The 27509-nt window shown below is 37.5% G+C and overlaps 1 protein-coding gene across 2 annotated transcripts in view; it reads right to left on the reverse strand.

Annotated features, from left to right (window-relative positions):
• Positions 1-559: 559 nt before the first annotated feature.
• The window catches only part of LOC143877183 (MraZ), a 45932-nt gene continuing 18982 nt past the window's right edge, over positions 560-27509 (reverse strand). For both annotated transcript variants that reach the window (XM_077379074.1, XM_077379073.1), the window contains exons 8-23: positions 24941-24996; positions 24707-24806; positions 21050-21167; positions 20573-20785; positions 15270-15594; positions 14620-14713; positions 10799-10907; positions 10369-10637; positions 10116-10243; positions 9140-9374; positions 8241-8429; positions 7856-8142; positions 7459-7666; positions 7055-7294; positions 4444-4529; positions 560-971 (exon numbers count right to left, since the gene is read on the reverse strand). In XM_077379074.1, coding sequence (XP_077235189.1) covers positions 821-971; positions 4444-4529; positions 7055-7294; positions 7459-7666; positions 7856-8142; positions 8241-8429; positions 9140-9374; positions 10116-10243; positions 10369-10637; positions 10799-10907; positions 14620-14713; positions 15270-15594; positions 20573-20785; positions 21050-21167; positions 24707-24806; positions 24941-24996 — 2808 coding nt within the window. In that variant the 3' untranslated portion in view covers positions 560-820. The remainder of the gene's footprint in view (positions 972-4443; positions 4530-7054; positions 7295-7458; positions 7667-7855; positions 8143-8240; positions 8430-9139; positions 9375-10115; positions 10244-10368; positions 10638-10798; positions 10908-14619; positions 14714-15269; positions 15595-20572; positions 20786-21049; positions 21168-24706; positions 24807-24940; positions 24997-27509) is intronic.

Raw genomic sequence — 27509 nt, forward strand, 5'->3', positions numbered from 1 at the left:
GGCTGGCAAGGGGCCGAGCCGGGCCGGATGTTGCATTCCCCGTCCTCACCTCTAGGAAAATTTAATCCCCATCCCCGCCCCTCAGAGTAAAAGGCAAAGGCCAAAGGGCATATTTGGAATTTTAAAAATACAATATATATTTTTTTAAATACATATTATGTACTGATAATGGGGTAATGTAAGGTATTAAATCGGGGCGGATCCCCGTTTTTTCGGGTGTAATTGCCAGCCCTAATCTTAAGGGTGGGAATTTTGGGGCCGGATCCCTGTAGATGGCCTCATGATGCTTCCCGAGATCAACAGAATATACACACATGTTGCTATGTGAGCTCCAATGTTGATCATCAAGATTGATCGTAAAACTGTAATAGAGATCTATCCATCTAGCTGAATCAGCTACACTCCCCAAATTACTCTTTTACTTCAACTGCAAAGCCATTGTTTTTGAGTCTTCAGTAAAAATCCTTTACCTAGTAAAAGAGAAATCAAGACAGAGGCAGGGAAAAGGGAAGACAAAATTCACATCACCAGTATTATTGAGGGAAAATGAGACAATGAATCTTCTAAGAGGCTAAAACCCGTGAAATATATTGGAACTTTGAGGCCAAAAAAAAAAAAACAATACCCTTCTCCAGTCACAAACATCTCAAGAGTAATAAAAAAATGACTCCTATCCTCCTATCTTTCCTCACAACATACAAACAAATGCTTTACAAAATAGGACATATTTACATAGAAAGGGAACACTAATAATCTACACCTTTCTTCTTCCCTTGTCATGGAAGTAGAGCTGCCTATCCTTGTAAGATTTCAAAGAGTCTCATGATCCACTCCAGAAGCTCTCGGGATCTTGACTGAACAAAGAAGGGTCTTGAATCTCAAGATTTGCAATGTGCCAATCGACGAAGCGAGCTTGTATAATTTTAATAAGAAGAAGCGTAGCGGGCAAAATCCACCATTTGTCATCATCCCTAAACACACAAACAAGTATCAAATGAACAAAATGATTCATAAGAGGTTCCAACTGTCACAACATGCAGTTCGCAATGCATTTGATTTTTATCCTATGGGTGTTTGTTAGTTTTCATTTTTATCCTTCCCAATTTGCTAAGTTATAGTATTTGTAAACTAAATTCACATATATTGTCTTTGATTGTATTATTTGGCAATTTGACCTTAGTTCGTGCACATTAATACATTTGATCACTATTTACTACTTGGATTGAGGTTTACGGATATATCTTGTCTGCAGACCTTAGTCTGCAAAATAATGGGTAAAAAGGAAGACCCTATCTACCCAAATGGCCAAAAGACTCAGTTCTTCAACACAGGATTATAATTGAGCTCCTGGCATAATTTGTTCTTTGTTGCTCAGGCAAGCTACTTGTTATTTGTCTAGGTAAGTTTCCATTGAGGAATACAAACAAATGACACCATTAGGAAGACTTGGACAGAAGACTTGACTAAAACAATAGTCTTCCTTTTCAACTAACAAGTTATGATTTGTTTGCTTTTTCTTTCATGATTGTGGAAAGAAATATAAAGGAATAAAAATGGTTGACATGTTAATTGCAGATGAAAATCATAAAGATTATTCTAGTTGTTGGTGTTGAGCAAGTTTTTTATATTTTAACTATTATTTTCGTCATTTTATTTGTAGGCTACTTTTTAGGCATCAAATCTCATCCGTTTGAAGTGTTTTTTGTGTCTTTAGAAAGGATTTTCGATTACCTATCTAACGAGCCCAAGATCACACGATTTAGATGTGTTTTGAGCAAGTTATGACTGTTTTTAGGAAGTTGTATAGGTCAAATACGGGATTACTATTTTTGGTAAGTTTTTATCTTTATTTAGCTTTGCTTTGGATTAGATAAGTGGCTAAGATTAGTTTTTATTTTAGGTTATCTTCTAGGGTTTCTTTTTCTTATAAATACATCTTATGAAAGCAATGTAAAGGGACTTTGAATGTGGAATAAAATTGAGATTTTCTTTTGTGAGAGCTATTGTGGCTTGGACTTCTTCTTCTCTTCTCCTCTTGGTGGTTTAGAATCATCTTCTCTCATCTCCTCTTCTCTATTATCTTCTATTTCTTCAATCAAATCAGCATAAAGAAGGTTAGTAAATCAAATCTTCTTTTTTCTTTGTTCTTGAACCCTAAAATACAAAAACCCAAAATCCATAGATCTCTCTCATTCGAATTCTCGTTTCGAGACTTTGAAGTATTGTTTTTATGATTAAACCTTAGTCTAAACACCCAAGAACCACAGCTTTAAATCCCTTTTGAGCCTTATTGAAAATTTGCACCCTTTTCAAGCCCGAAAACCCTTTTTTAAGATCCATAGCTTAGACCTACCATCAAATCAGAGCCTAAACCCTAGAATTACTTTTCTTTTACCTATTTAAACCTTTACCTATGATATGGACAGCAGTTTCCTTCAAGTTCCAGACCTTTTGGCCTAAATTGAGCTAATTTGACCCCGTTTTGCTACTGCTCGTAAAATAATCACGTGTTAATTCAGCTCTAAGATAATCTTTTAAGTGTTCTCTAATATTCCATGTTAGCCCTAAATATTTCCTGAACCTTTATCCCATTAGGAGTGTAGGATTTTCCCTCGTTTAGGTATTGTCCTGCATCACTTGTAATCTTGTGTCTCACAATATTACGTGCCGCCGCCCGCCCGCACACATCAATGAAGGGAGGAAGCCCAAATCACATTCTTGGGCTCTCCTCAATTTGCCTCAAATTCTCCTTCGTGAGACCTCTTAGTCTTCTCTCTTCATTCTTTCTAGCTTTCTATCATAGTATCAGAGCATGCGATCAGATTATCTCTTGTGACTTGATTACCTTCAACAAATCTTAGTCCTAACATCATTCTACAACAAGGTATTTGATGGGGATGAAATTCAAGACAAGAATGCTCGAGATGCTGTGTTGAAGCACACGATGATGTGGATCCCACAGGGACTACCCACTGGGTTTTGAAAGACGCATTGAGAGGAACACAGGTGGAGCACTGTTTAAGCAGTACAAGTCCACAAATTGTTTGGCTTCAGTCAAACAGACCACTAAATCAAGCCTACAATGGGTGAGATGCTACGTTTTATCTATTCCTGTTTAATTGTCTTGTCAATAGTGTTAAATCTAGGAACAGTTATTCTGCAATCCTGTATTCCTGTTACCATGTTTAGGAGTTGGGGGATGTGATATTCATCTCTAGTGTTTCAAAATTTTCTATTGGATAATGGGATTATACATGAAATTCCTTGCCCATAGAACTCAATAGAAGGGTGTGGCTGAACAAAAACACAGACATGTCCAAGAAGCAACTCTCACCATAATGTATGCTGGTGGCGTTTCACAAACCTAGTTGATAGAAGCTTTTCACAATGTTGTACAAGTGATAAAAACGTTAGTCAAGGAAAATTTTGATATTTCCTTGGGAAATAAATACAGAGGGGCAAGGATCATTAATTTCTTGGACTACATAATTATGCCATTGATCACCTCAAAGATGGAAAACCACTCTAGTAGCACTCGGCAAAAGATTAGGAGATAGTGAATATTTTTTTGATGTCCTCAAAGAAGGATCAGAATAGCGAAGTGTTGCAGGTGCTCTACAATATTTTACATTTACAAGACTAGATATTGAATATGTTGTGAATCAGGTAAACTAATTTATGCACAACCCAAGTACAAAACATATGGAAGTCGGTAAAAGTATTCTTCACTACATTATGTGAACTATTAAAAATGGACTTCTGCACAAGAAGAATAATCTAAACGTCATCAATCCCCTACTCATAATTGCATTCCCCAACCACACTGATCAAATATTGGATATTGCATAGTTGTTGGAAAAAAATTAGTGTCATGGAGCAGTCAAAAAACAAAAGATTGTAGCAAGATCCAGTCATGGATAAGAAACATAACAATAGCACTGGGACAACTATCGTTACCGACTATCCTATACTAACAATCACATCTCCTTGACTCTATCTTCTAATCCCGTTCTTCACAGGCAAAAGAAACATATTCAAGATGATCACCCTTTGATCGAAAGAGGATCGAGGACAGACAAATTGATGGACGGTTCATCCGAATTAATGACCAAATTGCTGATATTTTTACAAAAGCCTCGGCCAAAAAAGACAAACTTTTGGAACACAAGCTGTCCATGTGTCACACCCATGGTCAGCTTGCAGGGGACCATAAAAGGAATACAAATGGCATCCTTGTAATATTGTGTAATACTTGTAAAACACAACTACACAACACACATATATATTCAGTAATTTATAGAAGGAATCCCTGGGCTCTCCCCACAGATTCTCTCCACTTTTCCTTTGTGAGGCTATGTCCTCTCCTCTTTTCTCACTCTTGCTTTCTATCAGATTTTTTGGTTTTATTTTATGCTAGTACAGACTGACAGTAAAAAAGCTCACCTTCTGAAATTCCAAGTATTGGTCTTCTCAGGTACTCCAGATGGCCATAATCCATAATGCAGAAACCCACAAGCGAAAGCAACGAACTGCAAGAACCCGCAATTAACATATGCAAAGAAATGAGGCAAAACATGTACCAGTAAGAAATGGAAACCATAACATAAAACCTAATTTTATTGGACAAAATTTTAAAAGTGATGGTTATTGCATACATATTTCTAGTGAAAAAGATTAAAAAAAGCGGCCATTGACTGCTGCAAATACAATTTAAAACCATTACTGATCTAAGTGTGAGTAGGAAAGCTTCGTATGAGATAGCCATACACAATCAAATTACAAACTATGGATAAAAAATCAAGGATTCAAAGGTAAAAATTTGAGAGCTGAAATAAGACAGCCTCAACTGTCACCTCCCCAAACCGATGGCAAGCCATAAAATTACAAGACTCTGGACACTGCTTCAAGTTTTATACCCGAACACTGCATGGGGCTGAATTTCACATCACACCATTCGAGCTGTTATAGGGCGGTCTCTACCTGACCCAAACACATTTACCACCAATAATATTTCAGTGCAGAAGTATATGGTTACTAATTCATTTTGTCCTCTATCCTCACAACATACCTATGTCCTTTGTGAACTGATGAAGACTCTAGTCTCTATGTAGGAGCATGGAAGAAAATATTGGAAGTAGGTCCCATCCACGTCAGTTTGGGCTGAAACTTAGTACTCATTGTCATAATTATACATGCGGACTTAAAATGGATTCTAAAATTTTAAGATTAGGAACGAGCTTATGTCAGATTAGATCTTGTCTTTCTAATAGAAGTTGAGATTCATCAGGTCTGATAGGGCTTGTTCAAGGCTTTCATGGTTGAGATTTATTGAGTGGTGTATGAGATTTATTGAGTTCATACTAGGTTTTCCTTTTTTCCTTCAACTCAACTCAACTCAACTCAACTCAACAAAGCCTTTGTCCCAAACTAATTGGGGTCGGCTAAATGAATCCTTTAGAAAAAAAATTCATGAAGAAGGTAAAAGGAATCTACCCGGCTCTAATCCTGGTTCTAGTTGGGTTCTTCTACGTGGATCATTTTCTTCCATTCTATCCTATCCAAGGTCAAGTTCTCTATTATGTTCCTAGCTATCAAGTCTTTCCTCAATGTTTCTACCCAAGTTGCTTTTGGTCTGCCCCTACCTCTTTTTACTCCATCAATTTGGCACGAGTCGCCTCTTCTCACCGGAGCATCCAAAGGCCTACGTTGGATATGTCCAAACCATCTTAAGCGGTGCTCTCTCATCTTCTCCTCAATTGGAGCCACCCCCACCTTTTTACGAATGTCTTCATTTTTAATTCTATCTAGCCTTGTGTGGCTGCACATCCATCTAAGCATTCGCATCTCCGCTACACTCATCTTATGCACATGATGTTTCTTGGTGGCCCAACATTCTGAGCCGTACAGCATGGCTGGCCTCACAGCTGTCTTATAAAACTTTCCCTTCAACTTGGTAGGGATTTTACGGTCGCACAGAACTCCTGAGGCAAGCTTCCACTTCAACCAACTTGCTCTTATTCTGTGGTTAACATCCTCTTCAATCTCTCCTTCCTCATGTAGAATTGAACCAAGATAGCGAAAGATATCCCTCTTAGGTACCTCATGTCCAGTCATATTTACTACATCCTTGTCCCGCCTCCTTACATTACTAAAGTTGCATTCCATATATTCTGTCTTAGTCCTACTCAGTCTAAAACCTTTAGATGTTTTCCTTTTTTCCTTATCCGAAAAAAAAAGATAATAGCACCAAACGAGGATGTCAATCAAAACAAAGTTCATGCTAGGTTTTTCCCCATCATAAAACGATCATACCTCTAGATCCTTGTAATCTTAAACACTCCAGTTTGCGATAGATGTGCAATCGAAGCAAAAAAGACCCATTTTTCAGCCGTAAGAAGGGTTTGAAACCCTATCAAATGATCTCCAAAATCACATGGGATTGTGTAGATGCGCAGCCCTTGATGAGGCGATCCCCACCTTAGAGACGAACTTCACTGATGGCACATGCTGACGCCATCATATATACAGTTTCCCTAGGGGTTCTTGACGTTTTGGTTGCTCTTTTGATGACTTAGCTCTAATAACAAGTTGGTTTGCATGTTGAGGGTTTGATGCCATAATATGGAGAAGATGAATAAATAGAGGGGGGGGGGGGGGGGGGGGTGTGAGAGAGAACATAGAGAGCGGTAGTTAAGAGAGTTACACCCTACTCCCAGCTTCTAATATGGAAAGAAATTACATGAATAACATTATGGAGTCAACTAACCATCATACAAAACTAATAATGTTCAACAAGAATTCCTACCCCCTTCTCAACTACATGGCAAACCCAGCAAAGAAGGTTCTACTAAGTTACTACGATAAGTTGTCACCTTTATTTGAGTAGAAGTGCGAACTTTTACTACATTGACATAGTAGACTATATAGGCACAAATTCAGTATATTCTACTATAACACGCAGAAACATGTTCGCTTACATACAATTTCTCATTTATGTTCTTGTTATGATTAAAACAAGTGTGAAACAAGGAAACTAATTTACATGGGAACTTACAATGTTTGATAGAGATGTAGTATTCCACAGTGCATAAACTCTAGCAAGTGAAGATCTCCTAGGCCCTCGACTAAAAAGAGCATTCAAACCAGCGGGGAATGGAGAAAGCAGGGATAGAGGAAGAATAAGCAAGACAGCAAGGAAAGCTCCAAGAGAAATCCAGTAGAACTGAACCAATGTAAGAAGGGTAACAGTAAAATCTCCCAAGAGCATGATAGAGATCAACAATTGCAGGGTGTCCTGAAACAAATCAATATGAAATCTTGAATGATAACGAAAATAAGATCAATCAGATAGGTTACTGGAGAAGCTATGTAGAATATCATCTGATTACCTGGAGGCCAATAGGCCTGCTATTACACAATAGAAGAGAAAGTGAGCTACGTAGAATATCATCTGATTACCTGGAGACCAATAGGCCTGGTATTACACAATAGAAGAGAAAATGGGAACAAAAAGTCCCTTCTATACTCCAGTGATTGCAATGTAGCTGTATTTATTATCCCTCCATTCATTCTCCCACTTATCCTTTTACGAGATGTTGATAGACTGGCATATGCCTGACCATGTTGCAACTGCTTAGGGTTTTTACGTGCAACCGCAGTGTTTTTCCTGGGATACAAAGTCGGATTGATAAATAAATTCTTGTCACCCAGAAAATAGATTGCAACATATTCACGAGGGAATGAAGTAAAATTGTGCATGACTGCATAAAGAACCATGTTGCTTTAAAAAAAAAAAAAAAACTGGAGAACCATGATGCATCTATGTGTCTTTGAGTGAAAAACTTTTTGAAGGTACCCGGATCGGTCGTTGCTACTTGTATCCGATGCATCAGACTGGTACATGTGGTGCAGAACAAAATCACCAGCGGCTACCAGTATGCCTAGCTGGTAGTAACCAGACGCTGTGGCCTGGAACCATCCTAGCTCAACCCTAACACCATGAGACTCTAGTTGGGGATTTCCATGACTACTGATCCAATTAATAACAGGAACTAGAGCAGACCGAATGCATCCTTGCCTCACAGTCCTCAATTGAGCATTTAACCCAGTAACAAATCGAGTCCAGATTGTTGTGGGAATATACTGCGAACAACGAGAACATTTTTAGTGGATGTTACACACATGTAAGTTATGGTTTATGATAGACCATACATATTTGGAGCATGGTAGATGCCAAGTACCTTGGCAAGTAGATTGGTCAGCAGTGTGTCACTTTGGAGATGGTATGGTAACATATAACTTCCATCACCACCAAAAATGATGCACATGGGGAATCTCTGCGGAATACTGGAGGACAAATCTAGCCTCTTTTCATCACCGCCAAGGAAGAAATCGATGTATGAAACCACCAAATCTGGTGTTGAACCAACCTGCAATTGTCACCACTCGAATGAAAAAGTGTTGATAACAAGAAAGAAAGCATGCACTTCCACAACTAGGAGAATTAGGCTTTCGAACATTGAGGCAAAATTTGGGCAGATTACATCACAAAAAACCAGGAATATCCTGAAATTCATGAAACACCAATTGCGCTTGCAAGAAATGACAGGAGATATTTGTATAATATTATAATACAAGTATAGACTGGAAAAACCAGCAAAATCAACAATTTTCTGTTTTTCTCTGGGTGACTATATTATCTTTTCCGTTGTCTTCAGATGCAGTGTGCCAGCACACATAGGTGTCACTTATATGCACTTAACTCAGTTATACATCCTCCAGTGCCTGGGGACGGGGAAATGGGAAGTACATAGCCAATATACAGATGAAGAGACTGTTCTACAAATAGTTTTCAGACAAAATAAATATACTCAAGTTGCTAGTGAGACAAAATGGGTAAGTGCAGGAACCAAAATGTGAATAAATCTGCAGGAACCAAAAAGGGTAAGTGCCCTACATAGATTCATCTACCCCAATAAATGGCAGTTGGGTTAATTGGGTGTTAAACATTGACCACGCACCCAAAACATACGACACATAAACCTAGCTGAAGAAAAAGGAAATTCTTATCTGGTGAAGAAAAGGTTGACTTGGAAAGTAAAAGATAAGTGACGAGAGAAACATATGCAAAGAAGTGAACCTTCATCCCTTTGTAGAGTGCTCGTGATCTGCATGAACGGAGGCATGCATGATCGTACTCTGATTTGACATATTCCTGAAGGTGATGAATCTTATTCCTCCGACGCCATTGCTTCCACGACCAGGCACAAGGGTAAGCAACCACTGAAAGAATGCTGTGCACTGATCCTTCCCACCACTCATAAGAAGCAACAGAGTTAATCTCATCAATAAATCTGTTGAAAGCATCCTCATATCTGCAGGAACAGTTCGAATCCATAAGGAGAATGAAGTGTGTGTGTTTGCGCGCGCGCGCGCGCGTGTATACATACATACATACATTCACACACGCGCGGGCGCATGCATGCAAGCATACATACATATGTATATGGGATTTGCTAGTGACCATCGCAAAAGGCATTTCACGGAACGGCTGTTGCCTGAGAGTGCAGCACCTCAGATGAGTTAAATGAATAAGACAAAATCTGAGCCTATGTGGCTGCACTCTCATGCAACAGCCGTTCTGTGAAATGCCTTATGTGATGGTTCTAGCAAATCCCATATATACAGAAAAGTGTTGCTACTCGGTCAGGTTAAATACAGTGGGGCCCTACAATGTTTGGGTGATCCAAACCATTCATTTGAAAGCCCCTTACCTAGATAGGGTGTCCACAAAAAGCAGACCCATAGGATGATCCTAACCCATCCAACAGTGGAGGGAAAAATGGGCAAATTTGTGGACAAACTGTGTCTGTCCATTTTTTTCCCCATTTTTCCCTCTACTGTTGGATGGGTTAGGATGATCCTATGGATCTGATTTTTTGCGGACACCCTATCTAGGTAAGGGGCTTTCAAATGAATGGTTTGAATCACCCAAACAATGTGGGCCCCCACTGTATTTAACCTGACCGAGTAGATAAGCTTATCTACTCGACCGAGTAGCATCACTTTTCCCATATATATATTCATTTTACTGAAAAATTTTAAAACTTTCTTACACAATGTCAATAATTGCATCAGGTGGAGTGTAAGGAAGATGCCAGGGTTCTCTGAAGGTATTAGGGCCCATAAAGTACATTCTGTAGACATGGCTTTGAGTTTCTTCTGCTCTGCTGCCGCCTCGCACCTATTTATGGCAATGATCATGAGACAAGAATTCAATCACAACTTAATGTCATTAAGTGTACCCTACTGCTGCTAAATTCTTGGTTTTGAAAAAGGAGAAGGTCCAAAATTGAACATACGAGGTACCTCTGCTAAGGACAGGAGATATGGGAAAGGATGAGAACCCCGGCTTTCAATAGTATTTGAAGCTTGATAAGAATAATCTGATCCAACCAACTTGATTCTTAAAGCAGTTAACAAAACAGCTAGGATAACTAAAGTGAATGATAAGACAAATGCAAAAGGCCATGGTCCTCCAAATGTATATATCAGGTCCTCTAGGGGTGTATAGCAGTTTGGCATCCTATACTTCTCAGATACACACTTATACGGACAAGATGATTGAGTGGCTCCTCCTGCAGTGAGTAAATTACACAAAATTGGTCTCCATCCAAGATAAAAGAAAGGATATATAAGCAAAAAGAAAAGAAAAACAAAATTTGCTGCCTGTTCATTGGCCAACGAAAAAAGAAAATAAAAAGGCAAACAAGGACAGTTAAATCTAGAAAAGAATTACCTCGTACATATACAAAATCTGCACGATGGGGAAGAAGCTCAAGTGGGCAAGGAGTGCAAAGTGATGGGTCAGAACCATCAACATCTTTGTATGTGCCAACAGGGCACTCCTGAAAATTATATTCACACCTTAAAAACATCCTTTCAAACAATTCAAGTCCAGAATATTCCAACAAACATATGGGAAAAATAATTCAAACTCTAACAAAAACGGATGTTGCATTCTTAATTGATATACAAGCTAAACGATAACAGGTGCACTTGTAGCAATCCCCATAATATCTATAAATGAAACAAATAGCTGGGCATTAGCATTCAGTTTATTACTAGTTTGTGTATATCCAACCGTGTAGAAACTTCAATACAAGCCATTGGAGAAAAATGCAAAATTTTCAAAGGCCAATTAATGAAAATAAAATAAAATTACTGATCATAATCAAAACCTTTCCCTTCCGGTTGTTGGAAAGAATTTTCTAATCATTGTCTTTGATTCCACATGGTCGTTTGAAGGCCTCATCTCTTGATTCTACATGGAGCATGTCAAGTCACGCATTATATTTTCCCTTCATAACATTGCCATTGTAGTAGAAGAAATCCTTCAGTTCGTTGTTTTTCTGATTGAAAACATTGGCAGGATCGTCTGCTTTAAAACATCCAAACTCATCCACATTGCTACCCCCATTATTCAATCTCCCAGTCCCACCTTTCATTACTTGATTGAAAGAAGTTTATCAAGTCCAACATGAGGAATGACATATATTGATTGGTCAACATAATGTTCTCCCATGAGAGAAGTGTTTATCCTTGCTTTTTATGTCCAATGCCTAGCTCATACGCATACCCTACCACGTAATTAAGAAGTTGGACAGTGGGCATGTTTCAAATTTGCAGTTCTTTTCATGACTTGTTACGTTCCCAGGAGCCAGGAGGAACCTAGTCTTGTTCCTCGACATTATAATTTTCAGACATTTCTTTGACGGTGTGATGAACAAGTAATCATATACCATCCCAATGAAAATTTCCTTTGTAACTTTATCGCCGTTTATCGATTTCTGTATCCATTAGAAACAATTAACAAGGACACGTGCTGAACTCACTTGTTGACACATGAATGATAAACGCGTTTTGGTATTTTTATTTTCTAAGTTCTAAACCTTAACTTTTTTATTATTATTCTTATCATAACTGTGAAGAATAGTGTCAAAGTCAATAATTTATCTTTAAACTTTATTTTATTAATTTGAAAAATATCTCATATGATAAAAGTAAATTAAATCATGTAGTTGACTTTGATTTATCTTAAAAACTTTATTTTATTAATTTGAAAACTATATCCTATGATAAAAAGTAAATTAAATCATGTAGTTGACTTTGATTTATCTTAAGAACTTTATTTTATTAATTTGAAAAATATCTTCTATGATAAAAGTAAATTAAATAATGTAATTGACCCACTTAGTTGACACGCCGAGACACCAAGTCAACTCAACCAAGTGACTAACTCTTGATCTGGATCTAGGCTTCTGAACTGTCATCCACACTAAATTAATAATCTTGCTTTAAATGTCATTTCCAACACTATCTATAAAAATATGTATGTAGTACTGTACACCACACATTTACATATGTTTAGTGTATATTATATCTTTATGTAACCGTAATCTTTTACACATTTTTTAATAGTGTATTATACAGTACAGACTATATATATATATATATATATATATATATATATATATATATATATATATATATATATACATATATATATATATATATAATAGATGGGTTAGGATGATCCTATGGAGCTGATTTTTGGTATGCACCCTATCTATAATGGGGCGTTGCAAATGAATGGTTTAGATGACCAAAAAAAATGTGGGACCCATGTGATTTGGCACTCGAGCGTACCTAAGGTTAGGTACACTCGAGCGTACAATCCTTTTCCTCTCTCTCTCTCTCTCTCTCTCTCTCTCTTTATATATATATATATATATATATATATATATATATATATATATATATATATTACACTGTACACAGATGTCACTATATCAGCTTCTAGGGTATCTATACATAGACAACATGTCTTCATATCAAGACTAACATGATTTAAATTAATCAAATATGGCTACACGTTATGGTATCCTTGCAATTTCAAAACCCAAATAATGTTAAGGGTAGAAACCAACTGCTACCAGTTCCCCATTTCTAGACAATCCATATAGAATGAAAATTGTGATACCTCTATGCAAGTAAAGGGGAATCACTCAATTTCCCTAGCAAAAGGTTCACAAAATTTATTTTTATGATGGAAATTAATCATCCAAAAAATAAAATCCATCTAAATAATGATACTAACAAATCAAAATTATAACCTGACAAAATTTACTGACAAGATGTAATTGAGCTGGAAATTTAATTAGCATGGATGAGCAAAAGCAAATACCCAGAACTAAACATAATATTAATGGAATACAAATAATGATTTACATTGGAAGTTGGAGAATTCTTGGTGTAGAGGTCTTAGGTGCGGATTGTCACTAGTTCCACTCATTGAAATCTAAGCCTAATTTCTTCATATAGAGAGCTGGAAATAGAAAATAATATTTACAGAGGGGTACTAAACCTTATATTTAAATGAGGACAACTAACATTCTTAGGATAATGTCTCGAATGCATACTTGTTTCAATTACTGTTCTGACACTGACGCAAGAGTTCAAAATTGATTGATAATTCATTCAGTTCTGTTAAAGACTTTTAAAATAAATTGTTTGCTCATTCAAAATAAATTGATTTAATGTTTGTAAGCAATAAAATAATCAAAATAGGGAATATGATCTACACAGACAACTGGACAGAAGAACAAAAGGCAATTTCATTTTCTTTGTATTTAAGCCTTGAGTGTCCAAGTTCACACAAATAACATTCACATTTGCCCATCAAATTTTCACCAACATATATGTGTGTATACCATCAATCATACTTGCTTCGGGATTCATACAAACTTGGAGAATATACACTCACTAGGGTTTGTTTTCTGCAACATACATATTTCTAGCAATGGTTTTTTTCCTTCGATGAGTAAAGGTAAATTCCATTCATAGCAAAAAAAAGTGTACTAAGGAGACATAATAGTGAAAAACTTATGCACATGGCATAAAGGCCAAAGTAAGTCAAATGCTGTATTAATTGCTTCATGTATTAATAAATACTAAAATTTCGTAATAACAATTAAGAAATAGACAGAAAGTTCCCAATTAGAACAGACTCTCTCTCTCTCTCTCTCTCTCTCTCTCTCTCTCTCTCTCTCTCTCTCTCTCTCTCTCTCTCTCTCTCTCTCTCTCTCTCTCTCTCTCTCTCTGCATGTATTAATAATCAGTCATAACACCGTGTATTAAATTATGCACAACACAGTGGACTCCTACGCATAAGTATTCTAGTAGGAATGTAATGCGCAATACACCAAATATAAAATTAATGAAGAAAAACAAGATAGAATAAATTATGCATGGTAAAATAGGAAATGGAATAAAAGGTTTTTCTAGTAATACATTAACCACTGGTTTCTACATGATTAGTGTATGACAGAATCTTATGATCAATGGTAGCAGAAAGAGACAAGACTTCTAGCAGATGATCATGGAAGTGCAACACTACAGCGATTCCCTAAAGATTTGAATGCACGCAGATAACTTAAAATACAAAGCAGAACTAAATATGGAACGGCTTGAAGGGGCCATGGATTTACAAAGGTGAAAGAATTTAAACATAAATGAACAAAGCCGAGATAAGACATAGGACAGTTAAATGAGTCATACATTGCAAAATGTTCCATAAAGCCCTTTGGGACACCTCTTTCCTGTAGCTGTGCCCTCTTCTCCATGATGACCATCACTACTCCCATTACCTCCCCTATTAAAGACGAAATCAAAAGAAGAAATGTGAACTTTTTCAGAACTTTTACACAATATCAGGTGCTTTCTGGTAAATGGCTCTTGCATTTAATATTTACTAACAATGAAATTTTTATCTTCTAAAGAATGGTTTTGAATTTAAAAAACTCCAAAATTCTTGCAGATGGTAAATTACTGGGGCACAGTTTATAAAGTCATAAATACACAGCACAGGTAAATTAAGGTTTTACAAGATCAATTGAAATAAAATATGAAAATTACAAAATTAAGAAGTTGATCTGCAAACATATCAAATAAAATAAATATCACAAATCAACACAGGACATATATAACTGTTCGACTTCTTTATCAGTTCCAAAATGACCAACAATCCTGATGTGTCCTCAAAGTTTACATGCATTGAGGTTTACATCAAGCAAAGTTGATCGTTTCTTAGGATTTGGCCATCTAATATATGACAACGCTGAATTTAAGAAATCATATCATGATCCTTTGTTTTGTTTTTTCAATAAAGTTAATGTAATTTAATAAAAAGATTGAAAATCAGTGGATACCTTGTGCCAATTGTACCATTTACAGTAGCAACCTCAACAAATTCATCTCCAGTGGATATCTCAGACCAATCAAAATGAACTCTCCCGCCACCGCCACCGCCACCGCCAACTGGCCCACCATTGCCACCAGCAAGGGATAAAGAAGCATTTTTGCCAAGTGTAAGTGCTTGAAGGAAAAGAAGAATTGTCCCACCAGAACCGCCACCAAGCCCACCCATTACTGTACCATTACTGTTTCTTGTTGCTTCTCTACGGCTTTGACCATCTGCCTTCAATGATCCATAAATATCCAACCTTGACAGTGGCCATTGAATGGAACCCATCACTACAGAAAAAAATGGAGACATCAAGAAATAAAAATCAGAAGTTGTCTAACTAAAAACAAGCAGGAAATAGGCAGTTCCAATAAGTTACAAAGCCAACATCTAAAAAATCTCACCATAAACACCCAAATATTATTTTGCACATAAGGATTAGGAAGAGAGAAAAATATCATTTGCCAAATAAAAATGTATTGAATTACAATGAAACCTACATAATGTTTAATCTCTCTTGGTGATTCTCAAACTGTTTAACCTGTTTCCCTTTTAAATCTGCAAGTGTGTGGACAAGAACAACAGCATTGCTAAATTGTTTCTGTTTTTATTTCCCTTCCGGTAGCAGGATGTAGGGGATTGAAATGAAAGAGGGAGAAAAGATGGAAGGTTCTGCTTGTTCTTGGAAAAATTACCCCTTGATCTGTAAGTGGTGGAACTATTCCATAGTTTTCCTCCCTGCCACGGAAGACTCCTCAACTTTTGGGGGTTTTCCCACACAGACTTCGTCCTTTATTGTCCTATTGTGTTTGGCTCCTTTTCATGGACTTGAATTGAGTTTTTAACCATTAAAAACAAAAACCATTTCTTCTATTGTTTACTGCTAGTCTGCTACTGGAGGATCTTGATTTTTGCGATCAGACCAAGTTTGTTCCTAAAACAGGCCAAAATTTGCCATCGGAATTTCACAGTTCTCTACTAAGACTAGGAGTAGTGTCTGCCGTGTTTTGGATATGAGAAAAATGATATTGTCGACTTGTATCCAAATATGTTACTAAACATTATGAGAGAATAAAGAAAATTTTGAAAACTATGCTGGACTGACTTGAAGAATGAGCTTGATATACAAATAAGATGTTGCAACTTGCAACCTCTATAAAGTATTTTGTGAAGTGCATTTAAATGCAACTTACTTTAGGGAGTTAGATCTCAATATTGGATTGCTGGTTTAAGCATTTGGAGGTACATTCCGGTATAAAATCCTACACTAAAAAAGAAATATTATTCTTGGGAATTTCTCTGCAAGGGAAAATCTCAGAATATTTCAATTTTTTTTATATTTTTCTAGGGTCTACATCGAACAAATGATAAAATTAAAAAATTAAAATATACAAAATATATATAGTTTGAGAAAAAATATAAAATAAAATATTGAAAAATATCGTGATGGTATCATGGTAAATGATTAAATGAAATTTTCGAAATATTTTTTTTAAATCTTGGGGTTATTCTGGGATTCTGTCGTTTTATCAAAATATCGGGATAATCGCAATATTTTGAAAATGAGAGAGATATTTGGGACGGCTTTTGGCGAACCGTTAAACAAGACGGAGAACCAAGCCATACACATCCTAATCCATGCCCGCTACCTTCCCCAAAGCCACCCACCCCTCTCCCTCTCCCTCTCCCTCTCCCTCTGTCCCTCTCCCTAGATAATCCAAGCAATCATATTCCACCAAATCGTATGCCCTTCCCATATCCAGTTTACACATTAGACATTATGCCTATGTCCCCATGTTTTAAGTAGTAATCCGCCACCTAATTAGCAATCAGGGCACTATCAAGGATTTGTCTTTCCTGAATAAAGGTTGACTGGTTGCTTAAGATAAATCTTTGGCAAAATCTTCTTCACGTGCTTTGCCAGGACTTTAGCCAAAACTTTATAAAAGCACCCAACAAAGATAATTGGCCGAAAATCCGCAATGTTTGTCGCCCCTTTACTTTAGGAATGAGAGCAAAGAAGGTGGCCCCTATGCCTTTATCTAAGTATAAACATTTGTAAAATGCCTTGAAAAAATTAAGTATATCCAATTTGACGAAGTCCTAACGAAAGCCATCTGAGCTTGGGGCCTTGGGGCCTGGACTCTACCTAACACAAAAAGGCCTAATATGACCTCTTCGTCAAATGGAAGAATGCTCGGTCACCAGCTTCCAACATACTGAAAGACAATCTATCAGGTCTTAGGTCTTGGACAATCCCTATCCCATGGTAGTAAAGAAGTATTCTTATCCCCCTTAAGCCAATGAAATCTGGATCTTTGTCTTAAAAAGATTTCTTCCTGCGGCACGAAGCAATTGTACTCCTCTTTTAGGGATCCCATCTCCTCCACTTCCATAGGATTGGAGTTTCCGCCGTCTTCCGCCAAGAGATCACCTGGATCCGATATAGAAGCTACATCTTTTTTTCATGTTCAGCTCGCCGGTTTTCTAGGTTCTATTCCTTTAGCTTCTTCTTAATATATCGTGGCTTTTGACAAAGTACTGCATCCTCGGCCCGAGGCTGACGCTTCATTCTACCATCCCTCCCAATCTTTCCCCCATCTTGAGAACTTCAAGCCATACTATCTGAAAGAGGAACGTAATGTAACCCCACGACTCAAGTCTTGGATCTAGGAGGGGGCAATGATCTAAAATTGTATGAGGCAGAGCTAACTGACAAACATCGGCCAATAAGGAAAGCCATTGATAGGAGATGAGGAAACGGTGAATCCTACTCCGACTAGAATTCCTCGACCAAGTCAATTGGGCCCCGGTTAAAGGGAGTTCAATAAGTTCATTTCTGCTAATGAAGTCCGAGAATGCTATCATACATTGACTTGTTCTGCTACAACCAACCCTTTCCTCTACCAATCTAGTCACATTGAAGTCGCCCTCAATGTACCACATGTTCGACCATTTATTCCAAACAACATCCATTTCTTCTCAAAGCAACCTGTGATATGCGACCAAGGATGGCACATGGGATGGCCCATAAACTCCCGTGGAAGTCCACAAGGAATTGTCAGCTACCTTCTTAACCACAACCGACACAGAATATCTCCAAATGAACTCCACTAACTCAAATATCACATTGTCACAAGTGACAAGAATCCCCCAAGCAGAACCCATTGCATCAATGGTCACAAAATCCCAGCCACAACATCTCACTCTCTTTTATCACCACTCTATTCATGTTGTCCATTTTAGTTTCATGAATGCAAAGAATGTATGGATTGTGCTTAGTCACCAACTTAGCCTGGGATTTTTTTTCCCGAGAGTTCCTAACCCACTCACATTCCAAACAAGGATCTTCATGGCAACACAATTTGACACGAGTTGCCCCTTTAACAGTGATTTCCTCCAAACTTGTCTCTTCCCCTTCATCTCCATCATAGTTAACAAATGATTACAGGTGAACCATCTCTCTGATCATCCTTCTTGATGCCACCAATATGGAATCCTCTGATCTCGCCTATGATAATCCCTTGCCTCGACCTGGTGAAACATTTGTATCAGCTCCATTCATGGTTTTAAATTTCCCAAAAATTTCCCTGGAACGACCAAAATGTTTCCATTTTGATCCCCACTGAAACGAAATCTATATGATTGCCTTTCACGTCATTATTTCCCTGAAATTTTGACCGAAGTTCTTGAAATTCAACCGAAATTTAACCGAAATTCAACCGAAATGGTCGAAACGACAAAAAATTGGAAAGATATTATTTGCTTTTCATTTCATTTAATGTAGAGAACAATATTTAGTAGGCACCATCATTGCACTACAAAGTAACCGTATCTTATGCAAAAGATGTCATATCGGCATGGGAACAATAATAGCTCGTAACTCTATGTGGTATTGAGTATTGACATAGAATTGGGGTCCTTAGAGGGTAGAATGGTCATTGTATTTTCTTTTACTCCATTACATTGTTCTTCTTTACTGACTTTATTGTTCCAGACATGTGCGACAACGCATGTCACTAGGTGTTCGATGTGATTAAGCTATTTTTTTTTTGGGTTTTGTTGCTTATGTAATCGTTTCTAAATATGTATTTGTGCGTATTCTAGCAATTCCAAAAGTTTCATCTTAAAATTTCATGATTTGCATATGATTTTTTAAAAGAATAAAAAATTTCATCATTTGCTTATGTTTCTATATGTTTCCGTGATTTTACCAAAATTTCCACCGAAACTGAAATGTTTCTGTTTCCGTGCTGACCGAAACCGGAACTGAAATTTAAAACCTAGACTCCACTTATAGCCCTGGGTACGATAGGTTAAGCCATGAACCCTACTAGCTTCCATTATGTGGTTCACAAGCCACTCGTTCAAGTCTCTGTCCACAGCTTCCCAAGGTAATGGGCTTTGTGTAATTGCTGACGGTTACATTCCCCTTCGGCCACATCTTTCTCTCTGCTTTTGTTGTTATCCCTATTGAGTTACCCATTTCAGTCGTCTTCATCCACATTTACAGACTCTTCTGAAACAGATCTGGGCCCCAACCAACTCAAAGGGTTTGGACCGATGCAACTTCCCCCGGCGTTCTAGTCTCTTCATCTGCCATCTCTGAACCTAAACCTGCAACCTGCAAAAAACCAGAAGATTGAAGACAAGAAATGGAAAATCAAGTCCATACATGTGCTTTTCTTGTTATTATTATGAATAATGCAACGCTTTCAGTCAAAGTCCACTATGAGATAAACAAATCCAAGGATCGGGTAGGAGCAAATGTGAAATAAGAGAAGGAAAATCAAGTCCATAAAAGTGCTTTTTATCCTCAGATAAAATGTTAAGGGCAAGGAAGTCTATACAATTCAATTACTTCACATGTTTTAGTCATAATGAACTGATAGCCGCTTGAAAAGTAAAAGAATAAAAGTATCAACACTAGTAATCTCTCAGGTGAAGAAAACCTCTTTTCCTCAAAAAACAAAGCCAAACGAGCATCCAAGTGCACCAATTAGTCTTCATCAAGTCATAGGAGGATGACAAATAAGTCAAACTGAAAATATAAACTGGACCTAGATTGAAGACAAGAAAGGGAACTGCTTAATAACAAGGAAGACTATTAAATATTCTCTGAAATTAACTTAAACAACATTAGAGAATCCATTCCTAAGGAAATTTCTAAGACCAAATTCTAACGATATATTTTTTGCAAAGAACAGGCTGAATATCTAACTTTTCTTTTCAGGTTTGTGTCTATCATGTCACATGAAAATTCATTACCTATCATCCCCCCTCCAGCAGCATGCCCATCTAACTCGCTGGACCCCCCACTTCCACTTCCTAACTCACAGGGAAGATCTGCATCACCATATTCTTTACCACCTTCACTTAACCTCCCATTATATAACCCTGAGCCTCCTCTTCCTCCATGTCCACCACCACCTCCAGCTCCATGGCTTAAATATTTTCCTTTACCTAGACCCTCCTTACAACCTGGAAAAAAAATGTTTTCAACAAGTTAGAAACAAAAGGACGGAAGGATAAAGGGAGAAAAGTAAATAGCACGAACTTGAAAGAGTTCACTAAAGGGAGCATGGAACAATATTTCATTCCAATAAACTCATGTTGGGAGATTACCTAATTCAGATGAAGGAAAAAAGGAGAAAAGAAAATAGCATGAACTTGAAAGAGTTCACTAAAGGGAGCAGGGTACAATATCTCATTCCAATAAACTCAAGTCGGAAGAGTCGGGATTACCTAATTCAGATGCACTTATCACGCCATCAGCATCAATAGTAACGGTCCTTGCTCTGTGAATATGAATAATACTTCCTTTGACAAAGCCATTAACAGTAAGATCTTCAACACGACAGATCTGCCCAAAAACCATATCCTTTATAAAGTTCCAAATAATAGAGATGTGAATGCATAACAAACAAATCAATCTCAAACAAAGTACAGTAAGAAAATATAGCCAAGCAGTATCTGATCATCCATCACCAAGGTGCTTGGAACGAAACAAAATTATATGCTTTAGTCTATTTAATTTTAAACCGTAAATGGTACAAAATCACAGGTTGAGTGATGAAGATGGTGAAGGGTTGATCGATGCACTCATTTCCAATGATTAGTTGGTCGAATGATCTACCTATCTCTTACTAGACCTGACATTGCATATGTTGTAAGTGTCGGCTGTTAGTTCACGAACACCCCGAGGACCTTATACATTGATGTTGTTTGTTTATTTTTTAAGGGGAGTGATGTCCCCCCCCCCCCCCCCCCCCCCCGCAAAAAAAAAAAAAAAAAAACAGAAATCGTTAACTTTTATGCTTTTGGAGTAACGGTTGCTTCTCCACCCCTTCATAAAAGTTAACGAAAACTGTTAAAGGGGGGGGGAGGGGGGGGGGGGGGGGAGAAACATCCATCGGGGGGGGGAATATCACTGCCCTTTTTTTAATGTTGAAAGGATTTCATTAATGAAAACGAGACCGAGAGGGTCCCACAAATACAAAGAAAAGGAGGAGAACAGAATTAGAGGAAAAATACAATGAAAATCAGAAATTAGGGAGGGAGAATCAAACAGCTCTAGCCTCTCCCTAGAAACACCTTCCCTTGCCAATTTGTCTGCCTCCCCATTGGCTGACCACCTAACATGGATGAAAGAGAGCGAGGCCGACCCCAGACTATCTTGGATCTCATCAAATAAAGCGGCAAATCTCCAAGGAACCACATGTGAACCTCTTAACCATCTGATTATGTTAAGAGAATCCCCGTCTATAACAACCTTGTTCAAAATCCAAATTGTGAAGCATTTTGACTTCTTGATGAATAGCACGTTGATGTTGTTTATTGCATTATGAGATATCTAAAATTCTTCCTTGGTAAGGGGATTTTGTTTGGAAAGCATGGGCATATGATAGTTGAGGCGTGTACAGATACCGACAGTGCGTGATCTATCACCGATAGACAGTCGACACCGGATTATTGTTCATTTATGAGAGGTAAACTTGTCACCCGGCGGATTAAGAAATAGTCAGTGGTTGGCAGATCTAGTGGAGAAGCAGAATATAGATCCATGGCTCATGGTGTTTGTGAAGTAATGTGGCTTCAGAGTGTACACAATCTGAGTAAGGGCACTCTACATCTAGCCCTATGAACATGTATTGTGATAAAAAAATAAAAAGTGGTAAGCAGTATATCACACAATCTGGTTCAACATGATTGAACGAAACATAGTGAAATTGATCATAACTTCTTCCAGTAGAAGCTCAAGCAACAATTGATTTGTGTCCCGCATATTCCTCTACCCAAGCACAATTACCAAGTATCCTTACAAAAGTAGTTACAGGGTTTATTACTTTATTATGCCTACAAGAGTTAAATTGTATTTTTCCCCCTTTCTTGCTCATTATTGTCGTTCTTGCAAATATTACACATCACTAATATAAGGAGGAGATAGAGTGGTCAACAGACATGTCGAGTCTCCCTTCCCACGAATTCTCTCGTCTTCCTTTTCTTCTCTTCCATCTTCTTCCTTTCTTCTTCCTCCATTATTCAAGGGCTTTAATCAATATTTTCCACTACAATATCTCCATACGCAGAGTTGTGAGGCATTCAAACGGAGAGAAATAAGAGATTTTTTTAGGATAATGGCTCATTTTTATAGAATATGATGATGGGCACCAAGCTTTGAATTATTTTCTAGGTTCTCCCACAAAAAAAAATGAGGTATCTAAATGGAATACATATTTTAAAACTAGGATATTTATAAGAGTCAATTTAGAATAGACATTAGCTAGTTTGATAATGATTCCACCTCCATTAGATGCTCACTCACTAAATAGCGACAAGAGACTAAAGGCAACCTGGATTCAATGGAGAAGGTAGAGCTATACTGAATGTAATGAGAAAAATTCATTCAATGGGTGGAAGGTGATTAGCATAATGTGACCATGGGCATCAAGAGCAAGCCGGGGCCCATGGCATTTTTTGAACATACATAACCAAGGTAGTAGGATCTTTGTGGAGAGTTAGAGGCCTCTCTTAAGCATATCCAAAGCACTAACATTATGGCATATACACTTGCTAGGGAAGGAGTTGATAGGATGGAGCTAACTGTGGGTGCAGCACTCCCACATTTGATGCCCATCTATACAGTGATTGAGGGTGTTCAAGGGGTTACAATTTTTTTCTTTTTTTCTTTTTTTCTTTTTTTTTAAATTCTACTGTTGTAGTATAGTGAAATATTTAAAAAGAATGAAGAAAGGATCAAGTAGAACAAATGAAGATTTTCAAACAAGCTCTCCAAAGATAACAACTGAGGGTACAACAAGTCCACTTTGCCTACGGATACCCTCCAACTAAAAGGCCACAAAGAGTTCAATAGATACAGAACCATAAACTATCGAAGACATAAGTTCCCTAGCCACAGTGACATCTAACCCTCCTACATGCAAAGTGAGGGAAAGAATGGCATTGCTTATAAGTTTGAATTTAGATATAACCATAAATTATCGAAGACATAAGATCCCAAGCCTCAGTGGCATCTAAACATCCCAAATGCAAAACGAGGGAAAGAATGGCATTTTCTTGTAAGTTCGAATTATAGGATCCACTTAAAACATACAAATGCAATAAAAAGGAGAACAGAGATTGGAAAAAAAAACAAGTTGCTGCATCCAGCTGTCTTTACCTAAGTTGAGCAACTTGGTTCACGCATTTATGTAGGGACCTGCACCTCTTTATGATAACAAACTCTTATAAAAAAGTTCATATCCTCTTGAGCTAGAGTATAGCTTGTATTTACCACAACTCCAAGCCACATACCAAAATAGTGAAGGTAAGCCCAATGCCAAGATTGCATTACCTAGAGAAAATGGACTTACACTTTTGATAACTCCAAGCCACATACCAAACTAGTGAAGGTAAGCTCTATGCCAAGAGTGCATTGCCTAGAGAAGTGGACTTGAACACTTTTGATAACCATCAGCAAGCCAAACTTTACTTGGAAAATGAACACTCTTTTTTATGGGAAACCACATCATAGAAGACAATATGTTGAAAATCATCTCTAATCACCTTCACACAACCTTCAAGAAATCAATATTAACTCCACTGTAATTGCTCCGAAAAGCATTTGGAAGGAAGCAAATTAAGAGCATGCTCTATTCAGACTTAAATTGATCGATTAAAATAAAAAAATAGCAGCACATCATTATGGTGATTACATCCAAGTTCTCACAAGTATAAAGATGGAAATGACATAGCGAACGCACCAGATTGTCCAGACATCCACATAAGCAACAAATATATATTACAAGCTAATGAGAACAATAAATGAAAAACAAGGTACTCCAGAGATACTTTAGCATAAAAATAACTAGGTAGAGGTGCATAATCGCAATGATTTCTTACTTGAAGTGTAAATGACAACGAATTGTTCACATGGCAATCTTCTGGAGGATATAACAACTCCACTGGGCATGTTTGACTCTCGCAATATGATTTAGTTGCCCTGATGGAAAGAAAATGTAAAAATAAAATGTAAGATATTACCAGGTGGCAGGTAGTAATGTCAAATCATCAACACACACACACACACACACACAAAATGTACTTTAATAATATAGACAACAGTTTAATGCTTACAGGTTAGTTGCATTTTCATTATCCAGTGGAGCCTGAAGCAAGGAACCTGGCCCAACCTGTCCAATATGGAAAGGAGATGCACAAAATACAGTCAAGTACGCAAAAGAAACCAGTAAAAAATACCTAAATAGAAGAGACATCATTAATGACACAAGAATGTAAATCAGGTATCATATTCCTCTTGTTGGTTAGTATTTCTCAATGCTTAAGAGAAACAATAGAAAATTTAAGGAAATACGTTCAAAATTGAGCATCCCACAATCAATAACACAGATAGGACAGTAAAGGCCCATTTGGATACACGGATTTTAGAATCCTGGTTTTAGATTGAAAACAGTGTAAAAGAGGTTCATGATCAAGCTGCCGCATGCTGTCACTTCTGACAGGGTTTCTTGGATTTTAAGTAAGAAATCCAGGTTTTAGAAATCTCTCCCCCATCCTGAGATTTCTAAAACCTGGAAAAATGGGATGATCTCCTGCTCCCTTGCTGATGGAAAGAAGAGTGAGAAATCAGAAAACGACGGCTGGTCACTTTCTTCTCTCGTCTCCCATCAACAATTTTGAGGAAATCCAAGATTCTAAAATCCGCGTATCCAAATGGCCTACGCGGATTTTAGAATCCAGGTTTTAGTTTGAAAACAGTGTAAAAACTAAAAAGGGTTCAAGATCAAGCTGATGTATGCTGTCCAGACAGTGTTTCTTAGATTTTAAGTAAGAAATCCAGATTTTAGAAATCTCTCCCCAGCCTGAGATTTCTAAAACCAGGCAACGGGGCGATCTCCTACTCTCTGGCTCGATGAAAAGAAGGGCGAGGAATCTGAAAACGACAGACGGTCTCCCTTCTTCTCTCATCTACCATCCAGAATTTTGAGAAAATCCAGGATTCTAAAATCCGCGTATCAAAACAGCTCCCAAGTGTTCGACTGGAATAATGAAATAGGAAGTTAAAGAACCAAGCATCTGCAAGTAACACGATAAAAGCCCCTAATCCAATGAGCCAAACTGATTTACTTACCCATGCGTTATCAAAAAGTTATAAACGTAAAACTCATGAACCCTTCTCCCATAATCAAGGACATTACAAAGTAGGTATTTGTACTCTCAAAAGGCTTTGTTCTGTTTTTCTTTTTTCGTCTTCGCATTGCTATCATGGACCCTGTTTATCCTTGCATGGACATCCTTACAATTAAGGAAGCTATTTCAGGATTCTTTTATTCCTTTCTCTATTCTTTCTCACTAGATGACACTAGTATGAGTACAGATCTCCATGTTGGAAAATAGAGTTTCACCAGTGCGCTGCAATGATTAGTGGTTCTCAGGTAGTGCTTGGATTATGTGATTGAAAGCTTTCAACATTTGATCCATCAAGAGTTTATATGCCACTTAGACCCAAGAAACATCGGTGTGTAACGAGTCACTAACTCACTTGCACGGCTGTTAATTGGTAAATGTGTGACTGTTCTAGTTACCTTTATTACACGCACTACATTTTATTTATATCTGTAGGACTCGAAGCCTTGGTGATACACAAGAAAGGATAATGACACTTCATTCATTTGAGAAGGATGAAATGTTCATAAAACAAAAGAAGTGTATGCCAGGATAGCTGCTAGCTTTGATTAAGTAAAACTGTAATACCTAATTAAGTCAGAAACCCCTGTTTTGTTTTCATGAATGGTAGTCACTAGTCAGAAACCCCTGTTAAATTTATGCAATGACTTTTCCCTAGCCCCAAGCAATCCTAGTAACTAAAGGACCTTTTTCCTGTGACCTAAAACTCACCAGAAGTCTAAATAGTGAGTTCTTCCCATCCAGCCCTCTGTAATCAACAACATGCCATTTTCAGAAACTAACCAAAGCCACTTTTCAAAAAATGATATTTAAACTTACCAAAACTAAAAAACAATAAAATTGATCCTATGAATAGAATCTTTGACCATTCTGCTGATGTTAGTATGGCATCATGGCGATTTTCTAATGACATCAACTGTACGATTGAGGGATATCCCATTTGGCCAACTTCTTTCGTGTTTCACCCCACCCCACCCCCCCTCTTTTTTCCTCCTCCTCCTCACCTTTCTTAAATAACTTTTAGACTGAGCATGAATAGTTTATAACATGCATCATTAAATATCAAAGTCAAGCAAAAAAATGTAAAAACAGTAAGACAATAACTTCACTGAATGAATCTCGGACACTCTTTACAGGTGACTCCGGATCGTCACTTAGCTGACATAACTAAGTATAGTGAACAAAATGGATCTTCCCATTACATTTGTTGCTGAACAAATATAAACTCATCAATGTAAACATTCACATATATGGTTGTCATTAGGCTTCACATGTAACTCATTGAAGAAGATCAACATTCCTTGATGTCGTGGTTAGCTTCTTAAGTACTTCAGTTGCAATTGTGTCACTTGTGAAAATTGGAACTCTTCAACAAATGCTCATTTTTATGATTTAATCTGGACAGTGTTTGTTCAGTGTTCTCAACTCACTGCATGTTCCTTTAAGGGCACGTTTGGCTACCATGAACTTTTTTTCCTGGAATATTAGCTTACCCAAT

The sequence above is a fragment of the Tasmannia lanceolata genome, unplaced genomic scaffold (genome assembly GCF_043159265.1).
Source record: "Tasmannia lanceolata isolate RefF3 unplaced genomic scaffold, GAP_Taslan_0.1 ptg000005l, whole genome shotgun sequence".
NCBI lineage: Eukaryota > Viridiplantae > Streptophyta > Magnoliopsida > Canellales > Winteraceae > Tasmannia > Tasmannia lanceolata.